This window comes from Solanum verrucosum, unplaced genomic scaffold, assembly GCF_900185275.1.
Source record: "Solanum verrucosum unplaced genomic scaffold, falcon-dt-bn FXZP01000161.1, whole genome shotgun sequence".
Classification (NCBI taxonomy): domain Eukaryota; kingdom Viridiplantae; phylum Streptophyta; class Magnoliopsida; order Solanales; family Solanaceae; genus Solanum; species Solanum verrucosum.
This window is the reverse complement of record NW_026020127.1, coordinates 363,606-381,545: the sequence shown is the minus strand read 5'-3', so window position 1 is coordinate 381,545 and position 17,940 is coordinate 363,606. Positions and strand designations below refer to the sequence as shown.

Genomic DNA, 17,940 nt, shown 5'->3' with positions numbered 1-17,940 from the left:
AGGTAGTTTATCCTAAAAAAAAATCATTAAATTATGTAGATGTTTAAAGAGATTTACATATCTAAGCAACAAAAAGTAAGCAAAAAGATTTTGATCCAATTCAATGAACTCAAATAATATACTGTATTAGTTTATTGGCTGTCTGAAACTATTTGTTTACTTTAATCAATAAATAATTTTGTGTAAAAAATGGAAAGAGGATAGCACAAAGAGAAATAAATAAATTCTTCTAATGTTTGTAAAAAAAATAAAATGTTTTAATACTTTACATTTTCTTTGTTAAAAAATGTATACATCATGACTCATATTTTTCAGAGAATATTATATAGTGCAAAAATAGACATCTGTCCCAAAAACTAGTAATTAGACTAATGATTTTTTTTTTTGTTTCTATATTTCAAGAGGTCAAAATAAACTTGAATCTTGAATCTGGTTGTCCACCAAACATATTTGTTTATTTTCCAATTCTTTGTGCTGGCAAGTTGAAAAATTATTTTATATTATAATGTCTATTTTCTAGATTCCTTTGACATTTTGATGATACATCTGTGACAATAATATATTTAATCTAATATATAGATTTAAAAATTATGTAAAATATATGTATGTAATAATGCATATCTTAATAAGCTATTAACTGATGGATCATTGAGTCAAAGAAAATATTTTCAAAGTAAAATTGCAACAAAAATATAACAACAAGATACAAAATAAATGAAACAGTATATAGTAATAAAAATTAAAAAATAAGAGACTATACATGCGACTACAATATAATACTACTAATAAGGAAAAGATGATAGGAGGAGGCTAGCCCAACCTTATTACACCGACAATATTCAGTTATTTACTTATCTTTTATCCTAATTCACGATCTTCGAGCCTTTTTTATATAGAATTATGTACTCAGTAACTTGAAGTTGAATAATATGGTAGTCCGTAAAACTATGTTCCACCTTTTTTTATCCTCATGAAATGAAAAAAAATAAAAAAGGAAGTATATGTTTCAGGCTAATTAAGTGAGAATTGAATAAAGCACTTGATTTATAACATATAAAAGTTTTTAAAAGGGGAGATTTATAAAAATAACATAATCTTTTTAATTATAGGATTATTTTCTTTCATTTAAATTGTTGGTAGGAATATAAAATTATTTTCCTTTTTTTCTTCAAAATGTCCACATTGTTTGAAAACTTTACATTTAGACTGACTTTATTTTGCTTTATATTGACTACGAAAAATACTTTCATAGAAATGAAAAGATGCCCAAATAGAATAGCAAAGATTATTTGACTAAAACAATATCAAGTAATTGGTTTCGTGGAAAAACGTGAGATATTTAAAGATAAAATTTGAGATTAAATTTATTTTTTGTTTAGTGAAAAATATATCGATGGAATAATTAGTTTTAAGACTATAATTTTAAGATAACTTTATCTCAAACCAAATGATCCTTATGTTTTATTTCAGCTAATTTTCTAAAAATAAAAAAATAAAAGTTACTTTTATTTATTGTACATTTTTGGGACCCTTAAAAAGGACACCTTTTTCTCTTCATATTAGTTTATTTGTTTCCTTTTATGCTTAATAATTATTGGGCCATTTTTTCTGCCTTCTTTCCTTCTATATTGTTGATAATAATGATATTTTTCATTAATATGTGGACACATAGCCAACAAGTTTGAAGGATTTGGTGACTTTTTCCCATTTAAGGCCTTGTTAATTTATTGTCACATTTGCAAACATGTTAGACATATTGAAGACATGTAAAATTATATTTTTATCGAACGTTTACGCCAAATTAGTAAAGGCAAGATATAATAAGTCATACAAATTTTATTCTTTGATCATAATTAAATGTATGTATTCTCACTTTGGTTTTTAACTATCAAGATTAAATATTTTGTTCGAGGAGTAATATTTGATTTGAATAGATATATTTACCAGATAAATATAACTTCACAACAATAATAATATATCAAATGTAATTTCATAAATGAAGTTTGAAGATGATAGAATGTGCGCAAAACTTGTCGCTTTTGGAAATATTTTTCCAACAATCGCTACCTTTATAGTTGAAATTGATCAAGTTTAAACGTTAAAAATTAAATGTTTATAAATAAATACACATTTAAATAGAAATTGAAATTAATAATAACTGCCTTTAACTCCATCACAAGCTAAACTTGCAAGTTAAATAAAGTGTAAGTGAAAAAACATCGTTAATTACGTGATTAATAAGCTAAACCGTCACCTAACAACACTAAATTATGTTAACAACAATGTCAAAATCGTTAATCACTCCGCCCTTTATACCTTGTTTGGATTGGTTGTTACAAAATTGTATTATCCTAAATTATTTTAATAAATACTACAATATTCGAATATATTATATTGTTTTATGTTATTACATAATGTCATTTATCATCTATTTGGAAGATAAATCTATTGAAAATTAAGGTACAATATTGAGCTATCGTAAAATATAATTCTTTTACTCTAGACAGTAAGTAAAGACAAGATGAGAAAAAAAGAAGCGAGGTAACGTGGTGATCAGATCAAATCAATCGTCGCATAGAACATCGACAAATAATGATGAATTTAATCATACGATATAATAAAATTTAAGTAATAATTATCAAAACAAATATTGTATTTAAGCATAATACAAAAACTAACACTCAATTTGACGACAAGTAACCACTTAACTTTGAGTATGCACGTCTAGACATCTGACATCTCAAACTCCTCAACTCATTTTTACTGTATCAATCGAATATCAACTTACAAAATGATTTTTCCACACTTTTAAAAATTATGTGCCATATCAATATTGTATGTTCACATGACACAATAAAAATGAATCGAAGTATTTAATTATCTACTAACATCAAAGTAATGTGTCTAGATGTTGAAATGCTTACTTACCCGCTGACGTTAAGTTCGAGTTTTTTATTACTATACTAGCGGCCAAAAATAAGCTGTCCATCCAGTTATCACGCGCACATGGCGCATGAGAGCATTAATCAATTATATATATATAGAACAGTATAAATAACACTAAAATTTGCAGAAAATATCTTCAATAAAAATGGAAAATATGAAAAAAAAAATATTACTAATTACTGGTGAACTGTGATCTGAGATTTGATAGGTTTCACTAAACCCTAGAAATCATTTCTCAATTTCAGCGTCATTTATAATTTATTCCCATTGCAATTTTGTATATTTAAGGTTTTTTTAACCGATTTTAAGTGATTGGATTGAATTGTATGTATGTATATATAGTTTGTGTTCTTTCTGGTTTTGGGTTGTTTTGTATTTGAGATGAAGAAGAAGCAAATTCTTCATCTTAACTTGCTTTGCATTTTTTAGTATTTCAGAGTTTGTATTGACAGTTTTGGTGAAGTGGGTTGTTGTTATTAGATCGATAATTAAGCAGGAGGGGATTGATTGTAACTCTAGAGATTGTTTGGTTAATTGGGTTCGGTTTTTCTTTGGTGAATTTTTTGGCACATTTTTTCAAAAATTAGATTGACATTTGACATTGCCAGATTTGTTTTGCCCTGATTTTGTTGAAGTGTTTGGAGTTTTGGAGGTGAATTTAGTGCATTTTTTTGTTATTAGATTGGCATTACGAGATTTGTGTAGTGAGGAGAAGTTTCTGGTGTTTTGAGCTGATTTTGTTGGTTGTTCCAAGTTTGGAGGTGAATTTGGTGCATTTGTATTAGATTGGAGTTACTAGATTCGTGTAGTGACAAGTTTCTGGTGTTTTGAGCTGATTTTGTTTAAGTGTTTGAAATTTGGAGGTGAATTTGGTGCATTTTCTATTAGATTGGCATTGCCAGATTTGGTGTAGTAAGAAGATTCTGTGTTTTTGGGCTGATTTTGTTGAAGTGCTTCCAAATTTGGAGGTGAATTTGGTGAAATTTTTATTAGATTGGCATTACTAGATTCGTTTAGTGCGGAGAAGTTTCTGGTGTTTTGAGTTTATTTTGTTGAAGTGTTTGAAATTTTGGAGGTGAATTTGGTGCATCTTTTATTAGATTGGCATTACAAGTTCTGGAGTTTCTTAGCTGATTTTCTTGAAGGGTTCCAAATTTGGAGGTGAAATTTAGTGAAAAGATTCAAACTTTAAGAAGATAAAGTGACACTTTTTTGATGTGGATGAGTGGAGGGGGCAATGAGAGGTGAAGTTTTAGTATTGAGGGGACAACAATGACTACAGGGTCATTGGGTCTTCGTTCTTCAGGAAGTTATGGTTCTTTGCAACAACAACTATTTCAGAATAGTTCATCACCAATCCAAACAACACCCCCTATTCCAAGAAAGCCCCCAAAATTGTTTAAGGAGAAAGAGGGATTGTTTCTCTGGATCTGCAAATTCGCCCCTCGAAAGAATGTTGGGATGTTGCTACTCTGTGTTGTTTCTGCTGCAGCTTTTCTGTGGGTCTTGTATGTTGGCAAAGGTTTGGTCTCTACATTTTGTAGTTTGTACATTTGCCACTTTTTTTGATGTGTCATATTGGTAGGACTTTTGGCTCCAACTTTTAGTTTGAAGTGGTGTAGTATCCATAATTCCATACTAGATCATGTCAGATCTTTTATGCTGACCGGAGTTAGCTATAGTTTGGTGTTCATGCAGTTGGAAATACTAAGATGGAGAATTTGCTTATGAAGTAGTAATTCAAAATCGAAAATCTTTGTTTTGTTATTTCTTAAGAGTTTATCGGAAACAACCTCCCTACCTTGAAGGTAGGGGTAAGGTCTGCATACACACCACCCTCCCCAGGCCCCACTTGTGGGATTACTCTAGGTACGTTGTTGTTGTCATTTCTTAGAGTTAATGCTATAAGAGCTTTTGATAGGCTCTTATGTGGTGTTATCTGGTGGTTTATAGTGTTTTAGTTTGTAAATATTAATTGGCTGTCTCGAAATTCATGGCATTTTGCTAGTATTTCCGACATTTTTACTTAATGAGGAGATTTTTCTGATTTGTCTAGTTTACACTGAAGAATCTCAATAAACACCTGTATAATTCAATTTTCTACTTCTGTTATTAAGGGAATGTTTTTGATTCGGCTGTTCCATACGTTGGTGCTTGTACATTTTGTACATTTTCATCCCTCAAATCTTCTTTTCTGCTTCTGAATGGCCAAATTTTCAACTCATTTTCAGGTGAAGTTGCAGCAGAACAAAGTAATAGGATGTTTGCTCCAGAAACTGTACATAAATATACTTTTAGGGGTATTGAGTCTATACAAAAAAATAATGTTGGCCAAAGTGTGTCAACCGTCCAACCTCCTCCTCCCCCTCTTCCTCCTGTATATTTCAAAGGATACACTCTTCCCCCTGGAAATCCATGTGAAGGCTTCACATTGCCGCCCCCGCCAGCAGATAAAAAGAGGACTGGACCACGGCGTAAGTTTGAAAGTCCTTTAATACTCTGAAATTTTTCTTCTTAAAAATGGATTGAAGGTCAGAAATATAAGTACAAAATGCTGGACCTCAGTTTTCTTTTTTTTTTGTTTTATCAGCATGTCCGGTATGCTACCTTCCTGTGGAACAAGCTATTGCATTAATGCCTGATGCACCATCCTTTTCTCCTGGTGTTAGCAATTTGACTTACATCCATGAAGAAAATCAGAGTAAAACCGAGTTTGGAGGTTCAGATTTTGGCGGATATCCTTCATTGATTCAGAGGAATGATTCGTATGACATAAGAGAGTCGATGAGTGTGCATTGTGGGTATGATGTTTTCTCTTCTTGGGAGCTTTATGAACATAAAACTTCACACACTTTTTTTTTTTAATTCGAAATTTGAATGCCTTTTCCCTTCATCTGTTAATTAGATCGTAGTGATAAAGATTACTGCAATTTTCACAAGATCCTCTAATTTACTGTATTCTGTATTTTCTGTTCCACATCCAATTGACAGTTTTGTCAGAGGAATCAGGCCTGGACATCAGACAGGTTTTGACATTGATGATTCTGACCTTCTTGAGATGGAGTCTTGTCAAGGTGTCGTGGTGGCATCGGCAATATTTGGTATTGATCTTTCAGTTCATTCATTGTTACATTTCCATCTTGTACCTGTTGGATTGTAGTTTTAACAAATATACTCTTGATTAGGGGCTTTTGATTTGATACGGCAACCAAAGAATACCAGTGAATATGCAAAGAAAAATGTCTGCTTCTATATGCTCGTGGATGAGCAAACAGAAGCATTTTTGAGAAATTCAAGTGAGCTGAATAATAGCATGAGAATTGGTTTATGGAGAATTGTTGTTGTTCATAACCTACCTTATGACGATCCGAGGCGAAATGGGAAGGTAAACGTTCGTAGTGGTACATTGCCTATTTAATAAGAGTTGGATTTTGCAGGCATAACCAATAGGGGATGTGTATTTATGGGAGTACTTGGTACTTTTCAGGCTTCTGAAATTAAGAGTACATTGAATGCATTGGAATTTTTTTGGTCAACTAGATGGCAAAGTAAATGTTAGGAGTGGATAACTGCTGGAGTTCTTAAATCTTCTAGATCGATGCAGTCATATATTAAGCCAGTTTCTCTGAGTTGCTTAAAATAAATGTATACAATCATATTAAATGTTTATTTTGTGAAAATATTTTGAAAAAAATGAATGCAATTATAAGAAAGCGGTGAGTTCACGATAATCTTGAACTCGTCATGGCAGTGTTATGATTATTAGAAAAATTCATTGCACATTACGCAACTACGATGTAGTTAGCTGAACTGCTTTTGCATACAATTTGTTTCTATAAACAACTCTGAGCATAAGTATATGAAGGATAAATTCAGGTACTTCAAGCTTTCTAACAAGTACATCTCTTCTACCTCCTTATCCTTTAGTCAATGCTATGTCCATGGAATAGCCGATATCTTTTCCTACTCAGATGTGAAGTTTGAATCCTCATCCAACTTTCCACCTAAATGGAGACTTTTGCATTCGAGATCTTGCAGTCAGCAGTCTGAACAGCTCTTGGGCATTTTTGTTACCTTTCTAAAAAAGAAAGAAAACGAAAAATCTGAACAGGTTCTTGGTTCAATTCTAGATGAATTTATTCATGGAAATATCTAGAGTTCCATTGTCTACTCTAATGAGCAAGCACACAGTCCATTTGTTTTCAAGGTTTTCTCAAATTCTTGTTTGATGCACAAACATACTATTCGTATTCTAGCTGCAGAAGGCATTTTATCTTTTACTTTGGCTATGCCTTTATGATATTGATATCATTTCTAATTTCTTTCCTATTTTTATTACCTTATGGAGAAAGAGACTATATAATGATTTGATAAGTTACTTTAACAATCTAAATCCGACATCTCGTCTGTTATCATAGTTTGATCTACAATTTTGGAAGTGTAAATTCCTATTTGTCTTTGTACTATGTATTTTATCACTTCTTGGCATATGTATTAGTCTTTCTTTATCGCTGCATTAGGAATTACCTTCTCTTCCTAACGGAAAGAGCAACAGGATCATTAATACTCTTCCCCAACCAAATTCTGTGGTTGAGCTCAACTCTTATCGGATTCCACAAGTTTTTTTATATCCATTCTTCATTTGATAGTGGATTCTTTCGTCTTGTTTTTATCTGCATGTCAGTCTTCTAGTAGGGAGGCTTTGTGCATTTCTACCTGGATTAGAGTAACAAATCTATCCTGCTTTTTATTCCCTTTCATTTGGAACTTGCTGTTGTTTTTATATTTCTGTCACATTTTTAGCCTTTTGGTACAATCAGTATTTCACCGTGCTGTATATGATCATGACACTGTTATCTGTTTTGGTTAGCCAATTTACTGTTTGGAAACCAAATCATTCACATGTTTAAGCTTAGTGGTTATATAGATTCCTTGACCTATATTTGTTGCCACTGCAGGTCCCAAAGCTTCTACTCCACAGGCTTTTTCCTAATGCTCGTTATTCTCTATGGATTGATGGAAAACTTGAGCTTGTCGTGGATCCATATCAAATACTTGAAAGGTACATCTTAGACCCAATCCACTTGCCCTATATGCAAAACGAAAAGTCATAGTTGGCCGCCATTTCCCCTTCTATGGGAGTATGGGTTAACTTCTGTCTCTTGACCAAAGACACCGGGTTTCTCCTTTAAACTTAAGTGGTACTGATACATCCATGTATATGGCCTTCTAGTAGGGTATAAGTTATGTTCCTTTTAAAAAAGAAATAAAAACAAAATAATGTTTCTTGCAAGTCTATTTTAGGACGTGTTCCCCAAAGTTCTCTAACCAAAGTTGACTATAAGAAGAATACAAGCATCTTGTGCTGGCCCAGATGGAGTGGTTCTTATTCATAGCAGCATTTGCATGTTGTTTTTAATAAGCGAAAAATGGTTTTATTAGTGTAGCCTTCATGTGCTTAAACAACAAGTTTACAGAAAAAGAAGAATATAGATGCCGGTGGAGTCTACATTATTGGAGATAGTTGTTGCTGCCCCAAATTTGGGGACTCTTAGAATGTCAGTCTTACCCATTGTACCAAATATTCAGGGGGCCTCCAAGAAGGATTTTTCAATCTACAACACCTTACCAATATGAGAAACTCGTGCATGAACATAGCTCATTGTTGTATGGCAGTGTAATGTCCAGTGTGTGAAAGGGCTGTGTTGGACCTATTTATCAGTGGTAACTATCATAAGGGAATTCCTTCGGTTTAGTGGTCATAAAAGTTCACAAATGTTGATTGTTGACTTGTTGATAGAGATTTGCTTTTATTGTTCTTCACAAGTTGATTTCCTGAAGTACTTCAATGTCAGGTTCTTGTGGAGAAAAAATGCAAGCTTTGCAATATCAAGGCACTACAAGCGTTTTGATGTTTTTGTAGAAGCAGAAGCGAATAAGGCAGCTGCAAAGTTTGATAATGCTTCCATTGATTTCCAGGTTGACTTCTATAAAAAGGAAGGACTAACTCCGTATTCCCGGGCTAAACTTCCTATTACAAGTGGTAAGTGTGTGGTTATCTTTTTTTTCATCTTTGTTACGTTCTTCTTGTAATTCCTCCCCACTCACCACCTTAATGTTGCCACCGATTTCAGTTTGATAACCATGTTAACATACTATTTATATGCAGATGTCCCTGAGGGATGTGTAATAATAAGGGAGCACATTCCGATCTCCAATCTCTTTACTTGTCTTTGGTTTAATGAAGTGGACCGTTTTACTCCAAGAGACCAAATAAGCTTTGCCATTGTAAGAGATAAGATCATGTCAAAGACAAATTGGACTGTGAATATGTTCTTAGACTGCGAACGGCGTAACTTTGTGATTCAGGTGATCTTCATATCTTTGCCTTCTGGATTTTCAGTTTATAAGTAAAACAGAGAACATCCTTCATGCACTTGGTCACTTGATGATTCGCGCAAAAAATCCATTATATGCTAATGCTTGCGCCTGATATGGTTCAAGTAGAAGAACACGCTATACATAATTGCTATCACTGTTCCACATAGTTGAATTAGATGAACTAATAGTAAAAACTACTTGTCAAGATGAGCTTTTTTGATGCACTTCCTGCATGCTGCATACCAAACTATGTAAATGCTTATTTCTGTCATTTTCTGTTGCTATCTGCAGGGGTATCACAGAGACATTCTTGGTCGCCTGACTCCACCTCGTGCAAGTATAATCGTTCATCCTCCACCTCCTGTAATTCTTGAAACCCAGCATACCTCACCATTTGTTCCAACATCAACCGTCATAACCACTCCAATCAAAAAGATTCCCACGAAGCGTGGGAGAGAGAGGAAATCCAAGCGTCATAGAAAAGTCATTGCTGGAAATAAAGATCCTAATTTCAATTAAAATTTTTGATGTGAGCACAATTTTTTTTTTCCTTCCCTGTTTTCAGCATATCAAATCGCGGGGTTAGGAACTGTGAAAGATGAATGTTATAGCTGTTGTTTCGAAAAAAAGAAAAGGTCAGTATTCAAGTTCTTCATAAGATTCTTTAGAAAGTGTCAATTTTGTCTAATTTTTTGTTGTATATATTGGAGTCTTAGTATGTATTGTCATAGCAATTTTACACTGCAAATTGCCTTCTCTAATCACTAGCTTCATGTACTGTTTCTTCTCATTGAAAAGTTGATTCTGAAGCAAAGATGAAATTCAATTTCCTTTATACTGATGTTTGTTGTGTTGTTATAAGTAATTTTCGAGAGTAGCAATTTGTGTTTGACAAATCAATTTGAAAAACATTTTTGCTAATAATAGCGTTGCAATTTGTGCTTGGTCGTCAAAGTTTCAAAAGTGCTTGTGGGAAAATGTTATTGTTTATGCTTCTGAAATTTATGCTATTGGCCGAGGGTCTACTAGAAACAACCTCTCTATCTGTCAAGGTAGAGATAAGATCTGCATATACTTTACTCTTTTCAGACCTCACATGTCTATACTGATTATATTGTTGTCAAATTTATGCTACTAAAAAGTATGTATTTCCCCCTTAATCCATAATATACGTATATTTTAATACAAATAACATAGATTATAGATGATTATGCACATATTATGGATGAATTATACATATGTTCTATTATATATTCGCCAATTATTTTTAGTTTAAACTACTGAGTGGATAATATTAATTCTTAAAAAAAGACAAATACTTTCGGCTTTTCACAAATTTGACCAAAATAGAATATGGTTTGGGTTCATTGAACAAATAAGACAACATGCTAAGATTCTAGTGTTGATTTGTCATAATCAAGACTATTATGAGCTTCACATGCATATATGGCCTATGTTGTTGATTGATCATTGAACATGTTTTTTTTTTAAGAAAAAAATTGAAGCAACAAATTTGCATAACTTTCTATTAGAGGTTAAATAAGTTTTTATTGTACTCATTACTTTCTTATCGACTCATAAGTATATACAAAATATTCTTGGACTCGACTATGTCAAAAGCCCAACAATAAAGCTAAATTTTAACTTAAACAAAAGGGGTAATAATGTAATTTAAACAATAAATAAGAAGAGACTAAATTTATACATAAATCGCATTCGCCTAATGCATTTTATGACTTATTTTCTCAGCTCCTTCTATTTAGGCATCTAAGAAGGGGTTTTCAGGTTTTCAAGTTTTCAACGCCATAACCTTTTTTAAAAAGATAAAAATAAAATTGTGGGTCGAGAAAAGAAAAATAAAGGAGGCGATTAACAATGTGGAGAATCGAACATTCATTGATATAGTTAAATTTTAACCTAAACGGAAAGGGAAATAATGTAATTTAAACAATAAATAAGAAGAAACTGAAATTTATACATAACTCGCATTCACCGAATGCGTTTTATGCCTTATTTTCTCAGTTCCTTCTATTTAGGCATCTAAGAAGGGTTTTTCAAGTTAACAACACCATGACCTTTTATTTAAAGACAAAAAATAAAATTGTGGGTCGAGAAAAGAAAAATAGAGGAGGGGATTAACAATGTAGTGAATCGAACATTCACCGATAAAGCTAAATTTTAACCTAAATGAAAGGGGTAATAATGGAATTTCAACAATAAATAAGAAGAGACTGAAATTTATACATAAGTCGCATTCGCCGAATACATTTTATGCCTTATTTTCTCAGCTCCTTCTATTTAGGCATCTAAGAAGGGTTTTTCAAATTTTCAACGCGATAACCTTTTTTCAAAAAAGACAAAAAATAAAATTGTGGGTCGAGAAAAGAAAAATAGATGAGGGGATTAAGAATGTGGAGATTCGAACATTCACCGATAAAGCTAAATTTTAACTTAAACGGAAGGGGTAATAATATAATTTCAACAATAAATAAGAAGAGATTGAAATTTATACATAAATCGCATTCGCCGAATGCGTTTTATGTCTTATTTTGTCAGCTCCTTCTATTTAGGCATCTAAGAAGGGGTTTTTCAAGTTTTCAACCCCATAACCTTTATTTAAAAAGACAAAAAATAAAATTGTGGGTCGAGAAAAGAAAAATAGAGGAGGGAATTAACAATGTGGTGAATGAAAAATTCACCGATAAAGCTAAATTTTAACTTAAACAGAAGGGGTAATATTGTAATTTCAACAATAAATAAGAAGAGACTAAAATTTATACATAAATCGCACTACACCGAATACGTTTTATGCCTTATTTTCTCAGCTCCTTCTATTTAGGCATCTAAGACATGTTTTTCAAATTTTCAACGCCATGACCTTTTTTTAAAGACAATAAATTGTGGGTCAAGAAAAGAAAAATAGATGAGGGGACTAGCAATATTGTGGGTTTATAAATTATATTAATTAATTAAATTATAACCAATAGTTGAGCGCCACATATTTAAAAAGTTTAAATTTAAAACCGTTAAATAAGTTGTCAATTTTGGACCCAAAGGTGGATGATAAGGGTATTTTGGAGCCAATAGGTGGATGGAGGATAATTTTGTACAATTTCCAATAATTCGAGGGTATTTTAGGTCTTTTTCCGTTTTAAAATTCTAGGTTTTCTTTAATGAATAAATTCAAAACGATTTCTTCCATCCTAATTTATGTGATAGCATTTTAATTACGCATGAGTTTAAAACAAAAGTTTTTTACTTTTAAAATTTATGATCTTTAAGATAAAATGAGAAGTTTTATTAGATCTTATATTGACCGGATAATTACATAATTTTGAAATAACCAAACAAGCACTAAAAGTTTCGATCGAATTCACAACAAGCAAAGCCTACTCGACTCAACTCATTTACAAACTTGATTGAATTCGACTCGACTAGATAGATTAAACATAAACTCTATTACATACTTGAATTGACTCGAACTCAATTGCAAGCTTAATTGAATTTGATTCCACTCGATCAAATCAACATAACTCTATAACAAGCTCGATTGAACTCGACTCAATATCCAGACCTAATTATAACTTGGCATACTTCTTGATATTCACAGCAGCATCTTTGACATTTTTTGGTATAGGCATGTTTGTCTTGATAGTAACTCTTGAAGAAGAAATCAAAATTCTTTCCCCTAAATTTAAAGAATTTTTTCCCCACAAATTCACTTCCCAAACATGAATTGATTTTCCAACATTGAGAGGTTTAGCCTCAGCATATACAATTTCACCAAGATTTGCACTTTTTAGGTGGTGGATGCTGAGGTGGACTCCAGCCACCCTTCCAAATCCGGACGCCACGTGGGCGCCCATGCTAGCCAGAGACTCGGCTATTAGAGCTGAGACTCCACCATGCAACACCTCAAAAGGGTTGCAACATTTTTTGGCCACCAGAAAGTAACCGAAGATTTTCTGAAGGGAGATGTCTGAAATTTCAAAACCAATAACATGAAGTGGTGCATCTAAAATCTCTTTCATTGAAATTGATTTTGTTGATAGCTCCATTTTTTTTTCTCTTTTTATCCTTTTTTTTTTTTGCTTCCTTTAATTTTCTCTTGAATTCTTGAACCAAAAATGAGTTTATATAGAAATTTATTTATTGGGTTTTTTGGATTTGTTTTCTACTTTTACAAAAAAAAAAAGAGGATAAAAGGAGATTTTTTTTTAATAATTAAGGAACTAGATTGATGATGTAATTATGTTTTTGTTTTGTGGTTGGTACCATTTTTTTTTAAGATAATAATGTCTGAGTCAGTTTACACGTGTATATTTTATTACTTCTTTTCTGAAAAAATGGATAAAGATAGAATAAAAGGATAAGAATACATATTATTTTATTTTACTAGTCAACTTTAGCAAATTAAGAAAATTAATCTCATGTGTTTATCCTTTTTATTATTATGTAACCATTGTCCAAACTAATTGAAGTATTATTTGTCGATGGATAATAGATAGCATGTGAACATTTTTATACGATTTTGTTAATTTTGAGAGACGAAAGAAATTAGATTAACAGAAAAGTTAAATAATTATCGATTCAAAAATATATCATGTCCTTTTTATCTGTAATATAATAAATTTTTAAAAAAATTCAAAAATCAAGACAAAGTGGAGGCCGATCGATTTAAATTGTTAGATTATCATTAATAAAATAAATACTTAATTATTATTTTTCTAAAAAAATGTAAAATAAAAACGAATATATACTATGATGATTATGATAATGTAAAATTGTAGTACATATTTTGCTTGGTGGTTGGTCACTTTTAGGTGATACATTTAAAGTTCCTAAAAATAGAATATTAACTTATGCAATCAGAGCATATATATATATAGTCACACATTTATTTCTTTTCCTGATTTATCAATTCATCATATTTAATAAAAAGCTATTAAATTCTAGTGGAAAAAGTTGCTTACGTTATCAATATATAAAAATTGAACTCTAATTTTTTTTGGTCGGTGTAATTAAACTTTGATAATGTATACGTAATCTTATTCCTTTCTTGTGAAGGTTAGGATTTCTCCGATAGATTATTGGCTCAGCTCTCAAGTAAACTAGGTAAATAACATTTATAGGCATATTGTTATTCTATTTTAAATCAATGGCAGAGTCGATATTCTTGTTAAAATAATTCAAAATGTAAAGAAGTAAAAACACGAAGAATTCGATAAGACAATATTTATTATATATATGCATTTAAGAGACAATATATATATACTAAAAAATAACATTAAACATACGAGTCTCGAAGTTTTCATCGAAGGGGGTTCGAAATCGGATTGCACTCATTAACTCATGTGGTTCCGCCCTTGTATCTAATAGGTTTATCTCAAAATATATTTATTTGTAGTTATTTTTTAATCGACACGATTGTGTAAATTACTTTTTCGTGATAGATTCATAGAACTTAGCTCCGTGTCTCAGGGATTATGCCTCGCCCCATACCATATAAACCGCCTCGCCTCACGCCCTGCCTTTTAAAACACTGGTGATAAATATTGTTCAATATTTCTTTTTGGTTTCTAAATACTCTATTTATTAATACCCACTTTAAAATCCAATTAATTCAAATATCCCACCGCAATTCTTGGTGGTGGCATCATTTAATGTCTTAGAAAGTTAAGCTTTAACATTAAATCATGCATTTTTCAAGTTGTAACTGACTTTAAACTTATCCACTAATCCAAAGACTTTCTTACCATTAAAACCTCATTAAAGTAATACTAGATAAATTAATAAGCTCTTTAAGATACACCCTATGTCCCTAATTACTTATCCAGTTTTGAATTGACACATCTATTAAAAAAATAATTAATGATATAGTTAGTTTATCATTTTACCCCTATTAATTATGAAGTGGATGAAAAGTTCTACATTTTTCAAAATAATTAGTCCTTTAATTGAGGGTATAATAGGTAAAAATAATTTGTCTTTTCTTGATTTGTCAAAATGGACAAGTAATTAGGAACAACTATAAAAGGAAAAGTGGACAAGTAATTAGGGACAGAGGGAGTAATATTTTCTTTAGGTCCCAATTCGGGTCAATGGAGAAAATCATCAATTTCGATAAGATAATATATTTTCAGTAGAGCTTTGTATACACACACACATATATATAGTCTCGTTAATATTTATAAATTAATATTAATCCTTTTAAAGTACAAATATGTCTAAGAAAATTTAGTGAAATATGATTCTATTTTTTTTATTTTTTTTTTGAAAAAATTTAAATCTAGTTGAAACTCATCTCTAACTTTTCTTATTGCATCTAAAAGTTCCGGTGTTGTCTTTTCAAACTGCACCATAAAATTTTGACTAGAGTTTTAGATGCTAAGTGTTTCCTTATGCGTAATTGGTTCCAAAGGTATCGTATCAAATTCAATTTCACCATCAACATTGTTTTTTCCGATAGTATCCACAATTTCTTCTAAGCTATGAACCTATGAACATGTAACATTGTTCTAAATATGATATGTGTTTTTCGAACTGCATCATAAACTTATTTTTATGTAAATTTAATAAATATGATACATAAATTAGTAAGATGCAATGATTTTGATGTAATCAAAATTAATATTCATTGAATCTCAAAACACTCTTTAAATTAATAAGTATTAATTTATCGATTAAATAATACCTCTACAATAATAATATTTCACGATCCCACCTATATTAATTTAGTGAGATTTTACTATATAATAGTATATAAAGTTCACGTCAAAAACATATTTAAAATATCTATTTTTTGTTTCATGAATTTTATATATCTAACCCATCACTTTCTTTGTATTAATACACACCTTGTTAATGAGTTGATCAAATATTTACTTCCAATCAATACCACACGTGTAAGACCAACTCCAACATCAAGGTATGTGAGGTTTGCGAGTTTTTTCGTAATCATTCATTGTTCTCTTTATCTATTTATACTATCACTCTCTTTATATTAAAACATATCTCAATAATAAGTTGGTTATATATTTGTTTCCATTGTCTATGTGTAAATCAATTCAGCGTCAAAGTATATTTCAAACCATGAAAGAGATAAAGTTGAAATATAAAACTCAAAGAAAATGTGATAACTTAATTTAGATAGGTAAATAAAGATTTTTCCTTGAAAAGAGGCAATCTGATAATTAACTCTTTTTTTTGTCAACTAACATTCTTGACAAAAGAACCAAGTAAAACTGTTACAAAAAATTTATAAAAATGAATAATACTAGTACATTGACTATCTACTGCACTTAAATGCAGGATTGCTATAAGAATGTCAGGAACAAATAATTAAAGTTTGGTTTGAATTTAAGTTATGATGAGGTAAATTATGACGGAATTAGTTATGATGGGATAAATTATGATAAGATTATTTTTTATTAAGTGTTTGGTTTGTTGTATTCAAAATAATAAATATAGGAATAATTTATTTCTTTACAAAAATGCCCTTCATGAATTTAAAAAGTGATTTATAAAAAGGATTTAAAGAGACATTCATTTACTTATTTTATCCCGGGATAACCCAGGGGAGGAATAACTTATCCCAGTCCTAATTATTAATCCTGAGATAAGTTATCTAGGACATGCCAACCAAACAACAAATTAAGTGGCACTATAATTTAATTTCAGAACTATTTGATATTATCTTTCACGCCAAGTTAAAGAATAGATGGAAAATATCCATTCTTCATACTTCGATATAAAATTTATTATTTTATACCGAAGAGATTTAAAAAGATTATTTTATTTTATTTAAATTATAAGAGCACACGAGATCTTATTATCTTGTTGTTGTTGTTGCCTATGATATTGTATTCTTAGTAGTTACTATTACTTAAAATTCATTGTATTGTAGTGTTAAATATTTAGTTATGACTTATGTAGACAAAGAGTCCAATTTTACGTAATCATTTTGGAGTTGTTCCATAGTTATTTCATTTTTTCCACATTTTGTTTTTTTCTTATAATACTCTTTGTTTCAATCTGTTTGTCTTATTTTTTTATTAATTTATTTTAAAAAAATGTAGGGTTTCTGTTTTATCAACTCTTTAATATCAATTTTTCATATGACATATTTAAAACCACAAAATTAAAAGATATCTTAGTATATTTGACATATTTTTAATTAAAAAATTACATTACACTCTACTTTGAATCTTACTTTTCGAATCGATATATTCTTCAACGTTCAAATTGTTCATGGTGCAATCATCTTAATTAAAAAATTGCGATCTATATATAAAATTTAAATTATTTTAAAAAATATATATTTATAGTAGATGTTAAATTCCTTTTATTTTTTCATATTCTGATTCCGCTACAGATTGCGACTTTGCTAGTTGGATCGAGACACGATGATGTGACACACACAACCCCTGTCTATATGACATAACAAAAATTATTGTTTCACTTTATTTGGCACTATTTCATTGAAATAGAACAATATCGATTCATACATACGAAACAATGGAATGTAAAATATGGATACAATAAGGGAAAAGATCATATAGTTCTCCACTGAGACACTCTCTCAACGGATCCTCTGCATGCTGGGGAATGGGG

At 30.8% G+C, this 17,940-nt stretch overlaps 2 protein-coding genes across 2 annotated transcripts; one reads left to right on the top strand and one right to left on the bottom strand.

Annotated features, from left to right (window-relative positions):
• Positions 1-3,775: 3,775 nt before the first annotated feature.
• On the top strand, positions 3,776-10,162 carry LOC125826017 (probable hexosyltransferase MUCI70). The gene is made up of 9 exons (XM_049505313.1): positions 3,776-4,468; positions 5,178-5,420; positions 5,537-5,747; positions 5,938-6,047; positions 6,132-6,331; positions 7,905-8,008; positions 8,802-8,989; positions 9,116-9,315; positions 9,619-10,162. Exons 1-9 carry the CDS (start codon positions 4,219-4,221, stop codon positions 9,844-9,846), a joined length of 1,734 nt encoding a protein of 577 aa, XP_049361270.1. The 5' UTR covers positions 3,776-4,218; the 3' UTR covers positions 9,847-10,162.
• Positions 10,163-12,617: 2,455 nt separating this feature from the next.
• On the bottom strand, positions 12,618-13,448 carry LOC125826001 (1,4-dihydroxy-2-naphthoyl-CoA thioesterase 1-like). Its single transcript, XM_049505294.1, has one exon. It carries the CDS (start codon positions 13,383-13,385, stop codon positions 12,906-12,908), a length of 480 nt encoding a protein of 159 aa, XP_049361251.1. The 5' UTR covers positions 13,386-13,448; the 3' UTR covers positions 12,618-12,905.
• Between the last annotated feature and the right edge of the window lie 4,492 nt (positions 13,449-17,940).